Source organism: Xiphias gladius, chromosome 5 (assembly GCF_016859285.1).
Source record: "Xiphias gladius isolate SHS-SW01 ecotype Sanya breed wild chromosome 5, ASM1685928v1, whole genome shotgun sequence".
NCBI lineage: Eukaryota > Metazoa > Chordata > Actinopteri > Istiophoriformes > Xiphiidae > Xiphias > Xiphias gladius.
The window spans coordinates 694748-710706 of record NC_053404.1 but is presented as its reverse complement, the minus strand read 5'-3'; the positions used below and the strand labels follow the sequence as shown (position 1 = coordinate 710706).

The window sequence follows — 15959 nt, the reverse complement described above, 5'->3', positions numbered from 1 at the left end:
TTATGGCTGATTGGGTGTTATATGAAAAGCTCCTTTTGTTCTTTTTACCTTACAGTAAGTAATAATAAGTAAGTTTGGTTATGATTTTATCATATACATTGTTCATTGTATTATCTCATCATTTTGACATGCTGTACATGATTGCAGCAGCTAAACAATGAAGGTAAGAACTTGCTCACTACGTCGTTCGATTCCTATTAGGGTGGATTCCACGCTGCATGCAGCCCTGGGTGAAATTAAACGTCATCGGAAGCTGTTTTAGCTGTTACAAAGACACTGCAAATCCCAGCCCAAAGAGGGTTATTGCTTTTTGATAATGGGGATAACACACCATAACAGCAAAGGCTAAATATTGAAGACATGTTTCCTTTTTCAGTAAGTGAATTGAATGATCGTGGATTGAAAGTGACCCCACCCGAGAAATCAAAGAGTCCGTGTTCTAGACAAAAACAATAAAATTAGAGGTGTGAATCACACCTCCCTCTCGGCTGTGACGTCTCTGGACTAAGAGGTGTCAACTGTGGAAATAAACCATCGGGCTGTCAGACTTAGAGGAACATTTTTTTCAGTGGATTTAAGCTAAGGGCTCATTTTTGAGCGCAGCACATAGAGCAAGCCTGTGGTCTGTGAGGCGGGCAGAAAGAAAAGCTACCGGTTTTCTTTCTTTTCGACTTCAGCTTGGTTTAATTGAAGTAACGTTTGTGTTAATGCTTCTGCACGTGTGAGGTGAAACCTCATCACTGAGGCCTCACCAAAAGTGGAACTGATTTACTCTCCTGGAGGCCAAAGGGAAATGTTCCCTAATAAAAAAACAGAACTCACTGAGCGATGGGCCAATGTCTTTTTCCAATGCGTCGACCACCGTGTGTCTCTACTGCTGACGTCTGTCTGAATCGGTGCTGCGGTGTGATATATTTCTGTGATGTGACGCACCGCGTCTGACTTTCCCGGACCTGCAGTTAAATTCCCTGACCTCTCCTATGCCTCTCAAGCTTCTACTCTTGAAACGCCATGAGAATATACCGACTCTGTGTGCAATTAGCAAGGCTAACAATCATTTAAACAGCAGACCTTTCTTAGCGAGGTTACTTTGACCTGTAGAAAAAAACAAGATGTAGCTAGGTGTAACGGACAGAGCCGTGTTAGTTCCTGGTTGCCCGGGAAACAGAGCCATCATTAATGTCGTTGGCTTTTGAGTCTGAATGTCTGCAGTGACAAACGAAACACTCAGCAAATAAATCAACGGAAAATTGACTGGCAGATATTTTTGATAGATGATTAATCATTTCAGTCCGTTTTTAAGCTTAAATGTAAAGAATTCACTGGTCCCAGATTCTCAAATTGTGTGGTTTTCTTCGTCGTCTTTGACGCTAGACTTAATGTCTTTGGGTTTTGGACAAAACGTGCAATTTCATTTTGTAAGCTTGGGCTGGGGCAAACTATAGGAAATGACAATGGCCGTTTTCCTGATTTTATGGCATTTTATAGAAAAAAAAACGACTAATCGATGGATCAAGAAAATAATCTACACAACTATCCCCAGAGAAAATAATCCTTGGTCGCGGCCCTAGTCTACTTGGCAGCTTCGCAGAGGCTGACGTCACTGAGGCAGCAGAGCGTCAGGTTAATCCTAACCTAAAGAAAGTGTTTCATGCCTCAGGATGAACCACCCCACAGCTATCCTCAGAGAGAGCATTTTCGCCGGCACAGCTCCTTGAGGATGACCCAATCACACAATAACAGGTAGGCGGTGTCCCCACAGAAACCCCGTCTGTCTGTGTGCAGACCTTTCGGTTCTCCTTGTCCGACGTGGGGTTGTTGGTGACCTTGAAGAGGTGCAGGTCGATCACCTCTTTCATCTCGTAGTTGTCTCCCCGCCGCTTGCAAACGATCACGGCAGCATCGAACAGGAAGATGTGCCTGCGGTTCAGACAGCATAATGTCAGAGACACAAAGTCACTGAAAGCAGACGCCATGCTCCAGCTGATGCTTTTTCACGTTACTCTGGAAATCACTGTGTCACATACATTACTTGAGGTCCATGCTCTTAAACTAAAAGCTACAGTGTGCATTATTTCTGACACAGTTATAGCCATAAAACTGACTTATTATACAGTATGAGCCGGTGTTTGTCTGTAACTCTGTGGGGTCATAACTCAATACCCCCGTGTCCTGATATTGCACTTTTAACAAGATTTTGGAAATTCTTTATATTCTGTGTGTCAGAAAAGTCTGCTTCTCCAGTTCCTGTGTTGGCTTTAGAGATATTTGCGTCAGGCTCGAGGCAACTGTTGTGCTAAGACACAGCAGACGGCTCATCAAGGTGGGTGACGAGTGTAATCCTGGAGACCCAGGGCGAGCCTAACAATGCATTTTCTGTGTAGATTCACTTGTACCTGACCAACAACAATGTTTGCAAATGAAGTTTAGTCTATTGGTGGGATGAAAAACAACACGTAAGAAAAACGTACCACCGGTCGGTTGTTGTTCAGGAGCATCAAGAGCACGAGCTAAAGGCTAGAAATGCGACATGCGCCGTGTACTGAATTCACAACAAACAGCACTTTGGCTTGAAGAAACACATGCTCTGGTAGTTTTCCGACCACAGCGCCTGATCCAAGCCAAGCTGCAGTCAGTCACTCAGTCATTCAGTCAGCCAGCGTGTCAACCTGACATCTCACCTGTCCTGTTTAGCTCGTTTGTCCACTGAGGCCACCCGCACCTCCCCGTCACCTTTGGGTCTCCCGTATGTACTCAGAGACTGATTCTACAGGAGGAGAAAGAGAAAGACGGTGAGCTGTCAGGAATAAAAACCTTTTCAGGACTATTTGAAGTTGAGATCAGCTTCTCATTATCTGGAGGAATCGTGTGGCTCACCAGGTTTTCGATGGATTTCTGATACTGATCTATTTCCCTCAACGTCTCATTGTCCCGCTTGACTTCGTTTACGTACTGAGCCAAGTCCTGTAAACATATCGGAAAACAAAGTCTTTCCTTTTAGTTTGGTTTCATTTAGACGAACACACATTTACCCTCAGAAGCTTTAAATTGCTATGTATTATTTTGCTCATTACGTGCTAAAGTGCGGCAGCAAATATGAGATTAAAGTCTTCCAGTTTCACAATTCTCTTTCGTTTTTGGTTTCCTTAAAAGTAACCCCAGCTGACATGGGCTTGCAAAATCCTACTGTAAATGACGCGGGGCTATATAAATAAATTTGACTGACTAAAAACAGCACTCTCAGCTTTCAACCGAACAGCTTTTTAGGGTTACGTATAAAAGCTGCATTCAACGGAGGATTCATTTATTCATGTGTAGTCCAAAGTAGCTCGGAAATGTTCGGTTATGAGGTACCACGGGCTTTCGCAGCAGGCTGGGAGTACGACATTAGATAGAGGGAAAAAAATGAGCTAGAAAAAATAATAATCAAACTGGCTGTTATGGTTAATAAAAAACTTTTAAAAAATTAAACGATTACTTCCATGTTACAACAAGCCATAAGTCGTAACGTTGGCCCAGCGATGGACCTTTGACTGCTGGGAACGAGTCCAGCCCTCAGTCATCCTGAAAAGGGTGTGTGGAAATGAAATGGACTGGTTATGGTCCCGACGTAACCTCTTATATCTTTTCTTGAGAAAAAACAACAACAGAAAAAAAACTGTATTTTATCAGTCAACCGTTAAAGTGAGATGTTCAGCTCTACAGCTACTGCATGTTGAGCTTAGTCAGCATTATGGGATCCCTGTTTCCCTGAAGGACGTCCGGTAGCTCTCGATGCTGTCCCTCAACACTTCTTAGCCGTTTGAAGGCAAATGACAACCAAGCTCTGTTGTTGGACGCATCTGCAACAGGTATTGGGAATCTTGTTCTCTCCTCTCTGGTCTGTCAACCTTTTCAGGAAGACATACTTACACCTTCAGCCTTATCCCTTTGCTCTACTTTTATTGGAAATATCTGTTGGGATCGGGTCACACACAAGTTGTACACACAGGTTACACTGTCGGTCAACGTAAAAAGTACCTTCATGGCGTCCAGTGCCATCCGCAGATTGCACTTGTCTGTGGCATCATGAGTGTGTTTCACCAGCTCCTATTGGACAGAAACAAATCACACACAGGTACCCAGGTTTGCTACGGTGACACTTTTTTTATACTGTAGAGCAAAACTGAGCTGCTCTATCACCCAATGGATTAAAAAGAAATGAGATTCTATTCTCGAGAGGTAGAATTGTCACTGTCCTTTCAAAGCCACGTATCTCCAAAATGTCAACTTTTCCTGAGCCATGGTTTCTGCACTGTGATGATGCATTTTTATTAGTGTTTTATTGAGATTAGGGAGCAGGAAGATTTTCTCAGCCCATAAAGAAACAGGAGTCAAGGTCCACATCCAGAGTCCCGTCTGTGGTTCAGGCAACAACTGCTCTTTGGTTCAGGTTCGGGAAAGATGGCGGTTTTGGTTCGATGTCAACAAACAGGTTGTGTCTGAAGTCACTGTGAACTTTTTCTGCATTAATACCGGACCAGGATCTTTCCCGAACCCGAACCAGCTGCTGTGAGAGTCTGAACAGAACCGTAAACCACTTTGATGATGCTGGCGTCGCTACAGGTGGATGTTGTGCTGCAGGATCAGATATTTTGGTGGAAAACAAACATGTTGCCAGTCAACATTTTACTGATCAACTTATTTGTGAAGTAAACCACCAACATTTCCTCATTACATTGACAGAAACCATGATCCGGTCACCATTGTGTTTCCTTCTAAACAGATTTGCTGTTGCAAATGAGTTGGATATGAACCTAATTTCTTGGGGACTGGGATGAAAGAAACACAAAAGCTTTAGTGTTTTCCTGAAAAGTTCAAAATCACCAAATTCTGAGCTGCATGGTTTTCAAAGGACAGTAACAGTATGTAAACATGAAGAGAAGGCTATCTGCCAATCACAAGCCACCAACAAATGGCAGACACGAAAACATAACGCTGTGGCTCTAGATATGAAATGAAAAACGGTGACTGCGAACAGAATGCTGTCCTGACCTAAATCAGATAGTGTGTGTGTGTGTGTGTGTGTGTGTGCGTGTGTGTGTGTCTGTGTGTGTGTGTGTGCGCACTCATCTATGTGCAGGATAAGTTTGTGCTAGTATGTATCTGAAATTGCTTGCCAATGCCTGGCTGCAGCGTAAACAAGACATCTAGACCTCAGCACCGGAGGATAAGGAAGGATGCCATGCATGTCCTTCATACAGGTCCATACAAACTGCCTCCACACACACACACACACACACACACACGTACACACACACACGCACGCCGGCACAGACACGCACACGCGCACCGAGCCGCCAAGGGAGATATATATGTCTTCTTGGCACTGCTCAAATCCCTGGTGTCAGTCAAGCTCAACCTGGGCATTATTATCACTAGCAAGACGACAGAGTCCTATTTATCAAGCCTCGCTCCCACCTCCGCGCACCCACAGAGATACAGAGGAAGGGGGTGGTCGCGCCGATAGCCGGGGCCACACATGGCGGACTCATTGAGGGAGACGTGTTCGGGGGGGAGGAGAAATGATGAGCGGCGGCGGCGAGGAAGAAAGAGAGGGAGAGATTGATGACAACCAAAAGACAGAAAGAGAGAGAGAGAGGAACTCGGGGAGCGGGAGGATGTGACAAGACATTAGTTGTACAGATTCTGGCTGTCACCATGTGGGAAAGTAACCCAGCGGATGCTTTATTCGCTGCAGCTAGCTATTACCCGGCTGCTCGGCAGGGATCTTGGCCCATGTTGACACAACAGAATCACTTTGTTCCTACGGAGTTTTTTTTTGTTGCTTTTGACGGGACATTTGTGTTGCTCGCACACACGAGGGGGGAGGATCAGAGCGTTTCAAAGAGCCTAATTTAAGAGTTTTTACGGAAAGCCCTGTTGAAAACAGCTCGTTTGCCTGAACAAAACGAGCGAAGGCTGCGGAACTACAAATGAGCACCTCAATGAAAGAATGCAGCACGCGTGGCTTCTACTTAAAGGCACTTTGGTCTATTAAATCTGCTGTGGACAAGCTCCTTCAGATCCTTCGTTCATTAGCGAAGTTAATATTCGCTGATGAAACCTGCAGCACGCGCTCTGCTGCAAACCAAACTTGTGCCTCACAGACAGGTGTGTATACTGTGGAAACAGAGAAAGGCCTTTTTAATTAGAGTTTTATCAGCAACACCCAATATTAAAAACCACCGACCTGCCAGAACTGAAATGTACTTTGATGTGTGGCGTTTGAATTCCACTTTTTGGAAATTTCCAGGGGATAATTTCAACTTTTCTTTTTTTTTTTTTTAATAAAGCTTTTCACACATTCAGCTCTTCCTGGTTCAATTTTGTATTTTTCATCTTTCATCGTTTTTAGATACAAAAATGACCAATCTGAATCTGAGGGTGCTTTCTGTCTGAACTTGAAACTGAAATTACCTTTTGAATGTTTAAAGAGGGGAAACCGCATTCGTTTGGACAGATGGTTCTCAAAGTAAAATATTTTAATAATTCACATTTCAACATTAAATAGTGATCAAATTCCACAAACAGCTGTTCCGGTGCTTTCAAGTTTTTTTTTGCCTTTTGTTTCCATTTGAAGCCTCCTGAATCTGACCATCCTGCACTCACTGGTTCAACATTATCATACACACAATTCACGAAAATAAATTCCCACCTAAACACACACACACACACACACACACACTTATACACACAGTGCACATCGCAGTGTGACCTGTGTGACTCGTCCTGAGGGATGAGTGTATAGTGTGTGTGTGTGTATCAGGCCGCAACGATCGGCCATGCTTACACACATACAGGGAACAACTTCCCGCCGACTTTGGTGTGAGTTTCCACGGCCTCAGTGCAGCTCCACAGTCAGATTCTGTCTCTGTGTGGCTGTTTGTCCTGTCCTGCCTGCTGCTCTCTCTCTCTCCCTCTCTCTCTGTCACTCTCTCCCTCTCTCCCTCTCTCTCTCTCTCTCCCTTTCAGCCCTCACTTTATTCATTCTCTATTGATTGTCTCGATCAGGCGACAGCGATGTGGGGGTCATTTCAGACTGACAGCCGTAAAGGAGCTACAGAAATAGACGAGAGGAGTCTCAGAGGCTGAAGGACGGAGGCAGAGGGGGAACCAAACGTGGACAACGGCGCCCCTGGTGGAGGTCTGGGGTAGTGACAGGGAGTCCTCTTGCTCACGCAGTCTGATTGGCAGTGACGGAGCCTTTAATGAACCAAAAACTCCCCGATGTGGCTCTGTCACTCACCGACAGTCACCAATGAAGACTTTTAACTCCAAGTTTCTTCCCGGCTTTCATCCTTTACAGTGACAGAAACTGACATCACATGCAGCTGAGTTTTGGAGGAAATACATGGTGACAGATGAGCACCGACAGCTTATTACACAGCTGGTTACGCACAGAGGTGGAAGAGGTGCTGAGATCCTTTGCCTAAGTAAACAAAGTAATATCACAGCGTAAAAACACTCAAAAGTTTACTTTTATCAGCAAAATAAAGGTCCTCCTTATGCTGAATCACCCCTTTCATACACACACACACATATATATATGTGTGTATATATAAAGAGTTCACGTTGATGTTTTCACCGAGAACATGAAGCCACACCAGGAAATGATCACGTCTCGAGTCGAGCTTCATTGACTGACTTTCTATGCAGATGTTTAGCGCTTTGTTTAGCACCTTTTAAACTGCCCTTGCCCTACACGCATGGTATCCAGCACAAACCCGGCTGCGAGTGTGACTTTCTCAATTTAACAAACTGTTAAAAGCTGCCAGGACACAAAACTACAAGAAAAACGACAGAGGCACCTGTAAAAAAAAAGTACAAATCTTTCGTGATAATCGCTCAAAATGTTACTATGAACCAGATCGATGTTGAAGAACAGACACAAATAGCGCAGAAAAATGGAAGATAAAAAACTATGACACAGTCTATTTACACGTAACGTATCCCGACTGGGTTTCGTGAGAGTCTACGTCAGTCCGTAAATCACCGTACCTGCAGGAGGAGGTGGTACTTTAAGACTCGCTGCATCGGAACCACCAGTAGATCCCTTAGTGTGAACTTGCCATAGTTGGCTCTCTTTGAACACTCCTGTACAGACACAGCAAACAGAACTAATCAATAGATTATCTCATGAATTACATGTACATACATATATACATACATATGTATAGAAAAGCAGTCGGTGACAGTGCAGAGTTTGCCCAGTTTCTCCTGAACGGGTCCGGATTGTTTTCATTGGGGCTGTTAATGAAAAACGAGCCGAATCTAACATTTTTCACAACAGGGAGCAAACTACTGACGCTTCATGGAAAACTTTACAGTAATACACAGCATGCTGTCAGCCGTGGTGCCGTCACCTGCAGCGCCTCTGGTCACCACCGGAGGGCATTCTCTGACCACTCTGAGATGTTGAGAAATAAACACTCGTCACCGTGGCTGTAAAGCCCGATCAATCTGTCTTTTATTACGGTCACACGCGAAACGTTTACCTCCAGCTTCATGCGTACGTCCTCCCTGTCTTTGCTGATGTTATCCAGAGTGGCGATGGCGGACTCCACGTGGCTGCAGTATTTCCCGTAGATCAACAACCTGGAACAGATGTTCAAGTGGAGAAACTGAGCTGGCAGACACATCATTTTCTAAACAGAGCAAAAAGCTCAATCTGAACCCATGTTAGCAGTGTGAGAGAAACACAGGCCTGTTTCCTATTCATCTAAACGTGCGGCACAAAAGACCCGCCGTCCTTGGTAACCTACGTTGATTTAACAATTTTTTAGGTCTTCCGTGGACATAATCGTCATCATCATCATCATCATCATCATCATCATAATAATACTCTTTATAGTTTTTAGAGCACTTTTCAAAACTTAAGTTACAGCGTGCTGCAACAAGGCCACAGAGACAGAACCAACTCAGTGATGTGAGATCAAATGATTAAATGGAGATTGAACCTGAAAACAAAGACCAATGAAATAAAGCAGAAAAACAAGGATAGGCTCTCTGATAAAAGTAGGTTTTAAGAAGGGACTTCAAAGATGATACTGACTCGACCGGCCTGAGTTCCTCAGGCAGGAAATCAGGCTCTGTCCCCTTCAGTTTTCTGCTGGGTCTCTGGAAGCCCTGACGAAAGCCCTCTGCCTGAGGATCTCGGACTACATACTGGCTCAGGTGGGGCTAAAAAGGCATCGACGCAACTGGGAGAGGGGCCACGGAGGGGCTTGAGAGTGATCGGTGAGATCCCAAAATCTGTTCTGAAACCCACCGGCAGCCAGTTACAGAAGCCGAAACAGGAGCAATGTGGTCACGCCTCTTGGTTCTGGTTCTGGCAGCTGAGTTCTGAACAGTCTGAAGATGATCAACAGATTTTTGGCTAAGACAACTAGTGGACTGTAGGACTGTCCGGGGTGTTCAGTGGAAGACAACCAATGGAGAAGGAGGAGAGGTTACGGAGTGTGAACTGTACCTCTCTTTGAAAGTGATGAAGATCTGGAAAAGGTTCTGGGCACTTCTGTGGTGGACCGAGTCTTGGATTTCCAGCAGTAAACATTTGTGAACTTTGACCAGGTCCTGAAACACAACGGCAGACGAGCTTGAGTCTCGTCACTTTCACTCATTCACAGCATTAAAAAGAGGAGTAATGTCAGAGGATAACCAGTGGATAAACTCAGACCGGTGAAGCCTCCGATTAGCTTCGGCTAAAGTGTAGAATTTGCTGTGTTTTTGCACATTAAGAGGATGGCGGCATTGGAAAGGGCTCTTTTAATGTCCAGCACGAACAGGAGGACTGAGTGCAGCACGATAAACTGGTTCCAGTGCTCATATGGGTTCATACCACCATTGTTAAGACAGACTTGAACAAACGTGAACCTGTAATTTTCTGATTTATGAAATGAGAAGTATATTGAAAAATGCTCTTCACAATAAACGCTAATCCTCCAATAAATGTCTTGCTTCGTCCGACCAGCCGTCCACAACCCCAGGACATCCAGCTCATTATCACAACTGCACAGGTGAGAAGCTGGTTGACGCATTGACTTGAAAAACGACTGACAATGGCTCCACTTTCATCTGAATCTCAACATTAACTAAACATTGATATCCTGAACCTGGAGACCACATAATGGCCTCATTTTCTCTTTCAGCTTTGTTTCACAGCCTGTTGGATTATTACACTGTATAGCACGAGCCAGTGACTTACCGGGATATTCACAAAGACCTTCTCCATCTCGACCGTGGATAAAAACATGGTGAGGGGCGTCATAAAGTGCTGCAGAGGAAAGAGAGAGAGGATGCAAGTGAATGAGGCTCGTCCCTCCGGACTGCCAGTGAGAAAGTCAATTTGCGAGAAGCTATAATATTACGGGGGCCAAGTTGCAAAGAGCTGCAGTCAGCAAAAACAAGGAGATCTGTCTGGGTCACAACACTAATCTCATTTTCAGAGTTTGGAATTTAATGATTTCCTCTCCGAAGACTCCCGCCAAATAGTCACCTCTACATCTCAAAGGAGCGGCCGAGCACAAACTAAATTCCAACATCCACTTCGTATCGAAAGTCATCTACCGAGATACTCCGCTGGGAAATCAGGCAAGGTCCTTTTCCAGACGTGGACGTGCACCAGAGGGAGAAGACAAGTAGCGAGAGACGGCGGGTCCTCCCACAGTCCTGGAAAAGTGCAGGGCAAGGCGGAAAACCTCCACAACAAAGAGGCTTTGCTCGGAGTTTCGGTCTTTTGGTGCAGTTTCTCCTACGCAGCGCTCGGACTTTACCCAGCGCTAATTTCAAAACTAAAAATGCATTCGTTCCCTCTTTTCCCACTGGGAGTAGAGATGTCTTACACTACTCATTACTTTGAACATCATACCCCAAAGCTGGTGATTGCGGTCGGCCAGTTTTACAGTTTCTCGTGTTGCAGCTGACGAGGAGGCCAAAGTGCTTCCTCGTGCTCTTCTCACCCTTTTACTGCACGAAATCAAAGGAGCGCGGCGACGTCCACCCAGAGGAAGTTAACTGAACTTACATTTTTAGCCCCATTCAACTCGGACAACGGAGGATAATTTAGTCTCTTTCGGATGTTCAGGGCGAAATAACAGTTATAGTTATGATTGTGATAAGTGCCATTACTTATGACCTACTCTGTGGTAAGTCTGCACGTACTTAGGCCTGTCAAGGGGGCTGAGAGAAAAACCACACTGCTGTATGTTCCTGACTTCATCCAGTGGGGTTTTTGTACGGACTGATGTTAGCACTGCTAGTTCCCACAGATTTCTGCCTCTGAGCAGACCCAATCGCAGCGCGGACGTCAGTTCACCACACTTCGGCATGTGCGGGGGACCCACTCGGTCCAACCCACTTCATGAGGTCGCAAGATAAATCTAAAGGGCCGAGAGATTATTGACGTGACAGGACAAAGGAGAAATAGTGTTCTGCTACACTAATAAAGGTTCTTTTCTTCTGACGGGTTAAGAGGAGAAAGTCACTCCCTAGTTCATCTGCTCACAACTCATGGACATAATGGACCTGTGATGGGGGGTCACAAGCAGACAGGGCTTTACTTTAAGGGGTAAAGGGGTAAACCGCTAATCCAAGTAACATTATTTAGAAGATTTAAGAAGATCGAGCAACGAATCTACCCACAGACAGACTGTACGGCTTTTGGGCTTAAGTGAAAGATAAGTGAAAATCTTTCACTTTTACTCCCAAGCTGAAGAATAAAAACTACTTATTTACCAAAGTTGTTCAAACTTAAAAAGTCTCTGGTCTGACAAGTCGTTGGGGAGTGGATCCTCGATGACTGCAGCAGAAAACAGAGCCCCGCACGCCCACGTTTTCTGTCTGGTAATAGCAACTATAATAATAATCATAATAAGAAGACACGAGCTGAAGCTGTATCATTGAGAACAGGGTGGTTTCAGTCTGCTATTTGCATTTGAACATTTGATAGGATGTTGCGCCACTTTTTCTCGTTCCTCGTCCGGCAGCGGCAGAACGTCTGACAGCTGAACGTAGTTTCCATTTCACACAGTTTCCTGCGATTTCATCTCTCTTTCTGTAGCTGTACATTATTATTATATGTCAGACTGTCGGTCAGTATTCCTGCAAGATTTAAAGATTTCACACAACTAACAAGGGCTTTTTGAAATAACAACAGTTCTCTGTGTTCTTAAATTCCCACTGAATAAACTCTAGGATTCTTTAAGAGAATCTACAACATGGCAGATGGAGTCACTTGATGAATGCGTCCTATTGCTCACACTTTTACATGTTTCCATGTAACATGGTGGATCACATCAAAAATCATCTACTGAAACAAATGAGAATGGAGATTAGATTGAACATGTGCTTATTTAGTTCTTAGTTTGTTGGTTAATCCACACAAGAGTTTGATAATCTGCATAAATTTACAGCAAAAATGTTCAGAGCAAAGCCCAACGGCAGGTCAGTCTGTCAGTACCTTCTCTATAGACTCCAGGGTCTCAGTGTATTTCTCCTCAGTCTGCTTGATCTCTGTTAAACAGCAGCTCCTGATGTCAGTCTCCGCCTGCTTGTGAAACGCCTACACACACACACACACACACACACACACACACAGAGGTTCAGGTTCACACATTCTAGCTGGATAGTCTGTGCCTCAGTACCGGCACTTTTTTATGAACCGAATCATTTTTAATGTGTATTGTGAAAATACAGTTAACTTCATAAATTCAGAGCAGCTGCAGGTTTCAATATTTGCAAGAATTTGGACCAAAAACACCCAATTCAAAACATACGGTATGAATATATATATATGATATAACTATTCTTAGGGGCTTTAAATCTAAAGAATTTAAGACTTAATCAGCACTTCAAAGTCACACAGATACTTTGAATATCATGATTATTTTTTCTGATCTGTACAAAATAGTAAACATTCACAAGCTTTGTAGCTTAAAGCTCCATAAGGTCATTTTACGTACTGGCAACCCAAAAGGAACCTTTTCTCTGGACTTCCATGGCCAGGTACACGAAACATAAATGTACCAAGCCTTTGTTCCAGTTTATTCACTAGAGTCACGCTCACATTAAAAATGCTACACCGACATTTTGCACAAAACAATCTCGATATCGATCTTCTTATCGATCTCTCGGCAAACTGAGAGAAAATTTCCCAAAACTTGCAACTCTTTCTATAACTGGCGTCAAGCGGTCGACACCTGCATCACCGAGGCGCAGCAAAGATGTGAGTGAGTGAGAGGAGGACTGACCGGAGGAGGGAGGGCTTCCGTCTTCATCAGGTCCTCGTAGATCTCTCCGCCCTCTTCGTCATCATACACGCAGTCGTACAGATCCTCCTCATCCTCCACCCCGTTCTCACTGCAGCACACATCACAGAGCACGGTGGCGACATTACATTACATCACGCCGCTGTTTGAGCCTGAGTTTTACGGCGAGAGTCTTCACGACAACCGCGTGAAGGGTTCACACAAAAACACACACTCTTCTGCTTTAACAGACGTGGTTTTTAATACGATACTACAAATCTGGTTAGTCAGGGACAACATGTAATCCACAGCTGCGAGAGTGGCTCAGGAACACACACACACACACACACACACACACACGAGCAAAAACTTTAATGTGCGACGCCACAGGCCTGTTCTGTCTGCTCGCCCCTTATCAACCGGGCTAACATGACACGACTCAGTGTGTGTTTGTGCTTTTCCTATGTGTGTCTTAGTCCTCATGTCCTGGTTCAGACGCTCTGACTGCTGGATCTGAGTTTAAAGGCCCTGAGAACTTGTTTTTCTGGTGAACTTCATCTTATGTCGGGGGGGTGTTTTTTGCTAAAACCAGAACACTTTTGGTTCTTGGGGGAATCAGGGAACTTTTGGTTCTTTTCCGTGGCCACAGCCACACCAGGGCCGTTGTATTGAGGGGAACAGTGGAACTAAGTACCCACCATGACTACAACATCATGTCAAGTAGTAACTGTGGACTTCTGATGACTTTACCTGAGTGTTTTCATCTGTTTTACTTTTGTGTTCCCAAACATTATATGCATACACACATAAACCTTCACTAGTATCAGAGTTATCATTTAACATTGCTCCGTGCGTCTTCAGACCAGTCAGTCCGTTTGAATACGGAGGACACGGTTTTCATCATCTCATCCGTCTTCTTTCTGCTTCCTCTCTGAGGCAGCAGTCTGCACAGCTGCACCTGCACCTGCACCCGTTGGAATCTAATTCACCTTAACCCTGTCAATAAAACATGAATCCTGTGATTTGATTTAACTGGTTCTGAGTTACAGAAACACAACAATCCTTTCTCAGTGTGGGGGCTCGGGGTAGATGTCTTAATAGTAAAGCTGCAATTTTGACAGTTAAGCCCCCTAAAAAGTCATTCCTGGAGATGTTTTTCCAACTCTATTGTTACTTATTTGGTCACGGAAATCCAACTTTATGGAGAAATACTTTAAAGTAAGTAAGTCTTTAAAGTACTGTCCAGACATCACGAAACGCCAGTACACAAGTTCAATGTCCCACTGCTTTGTAAATGTGCAGCAGCAAAAAGACTGTACCGTTCAATAAAATTCCCACATGCACCTGTTTCAGCCACTCGCTGGCGGCCACCTCAGTGCCTCCGCTAAATGACTGGACTTTCTCAAGGCATCGAGAGGCAGCAACTCCCGAGCTGCTGCTGCTGCTGCTGCATCAAGCTGAATTCAGCTCATGACAGACTGAAGAGAGGCAGGTCAGGTAATACGAAGAATTTAACCTTCATCTAATGTAATCTTTGCTCTGTTAAACACATAATGAGAACTCCAAGAATCCTCCAGGGAGCTGCCAGCGCTAAACATAGACCAGAGCACCACGTCAAAGCAAGGCCCCCACAAAGTATTTTAACTGGAAGATTTTCTGTCTCCGCTGACGTACATTACAGCGGCACTGCCCTTTCCCCCCATGTCTGTTAATGGTTCCTGCTCAAAGGACCAGTGTGTAGGATTTAGTGGCATCTAGCGGCGGGCTTGCAGATTGCAGACAACTGGGCGCCCCTCCCTTTCCGTGCCGGCAGGAGGTGATGTAGAAACGCTCAGAAAGGCCCTCTCTGGAGCCAGTGTACGGTTTGTCCGTCATGGGGCTTCCGTAGAAACATGGCGGGCTGAAGGGCTCGTTCTGAGACAACGAAAACACAACAGTTCTCGGCTTCAGGTGATTATACGCTGATGAAGTCATAATCATGAATATTATTTTCCGTTTCTGCCGACAGATCCCTCTAAATCCCACACGCTGGTCCTTTTAATCCAAGACGTGACATCGGACTCATCCTGGACCGGCCGGGAGCCAACAGCCTGACGGGCCTCAGGAGACCCGCCGAGGCCCCGCCCGGACAGGCTGCGGCAGAGGAAGAAGACGAGGTGCCTGACCCCAGCCACCCAGGCTGAGTAGAGGAAGCCCTCACCCCGAACCCCAGTGAGCTTTGGTTTTGATAAGCACACGCTATGAACGGAAAAGTGGTAAAAGGAAAACATGAGAAAACATATGAGCACAAAGTGGCACATGACAGCGGCAGCGTAAACAACGGCACCTTCAAAAACCCATCCAACCAAGTCCATTCTCTTCAGTCTGTCGGATTCAGGTTTCATTTTGCTGCCTTGCATTTAGATAAAGCACTCTGCGTGGCATTGTGCCGGGAGTCCTGAAGTCCTGCGGTGCGGGTGGATTGTGTGGTGTTACGGTTTGGTACTCGGATGATTTGTTGTTTTGATTAAAATAAAACATTCATCATAAGATGCTTATGGTTGTCCTCATGTGTTAGGAGCGAGGCCTCCTGCCTGCCGGCAGCATAAAAGCTGCACGTTCAAATGTCAGGTTAAATCAGGTTCAAACGAGGCCCCCAAACAGTTTACGTGGGTTCAAACAGGGTCTTAGGGT

At 45.0% G+C, this 15959-nt stretch overlaps 1 protein-coding gene across 1 annotated transcript in view; it reads right to left on the bottom strand.

Moving 5' to 3' along the window:
- LOC120790170 (guanine nucleotide exchange factor VAV3) overlaps window positions 1-15959 on the bottom strand; it is an 85499-nt gene that overhangs the window by 29867 nt on the left and 39673 nt on the right. The window contains exons 5-14 of the mRNA XM_040127520.1: window positions 13290-13398; window positions 12500-12601; window positions 10247-10315; window positions 9512-9615; window positions 8538-8637; window positions 8041-8136; window positions 4021-4089; window positions 2878-2964; window positions 2682-2767; window positions 1788-1920 (exon numbers count right to left, since the gene is read on the bottom strand). Of these exons, the coding sequence (XP_039983454.1) occupies window positions 1788-1920; window positions 2682-2767; window positions 2878-2964; window positions 4021-4089; window positions 8041-8136; window positions 8538-8637; window positions 9512-9615; window positions 10247-10315; window positions 12500-12601; window positions 13290-13398 (955 nt within the window). The remainder of the gene's footprint in view (window positions 1-1787; window positions 1921-2681; window positions 2768-2877; window positions 2965-4020; window positions 4090-8040; window positions 8137-8537; window positions 8638-9511; window positions 9616-10246; window positions 10316-12499; window positions 12602-13289; window positions 13399-15959) is intronic.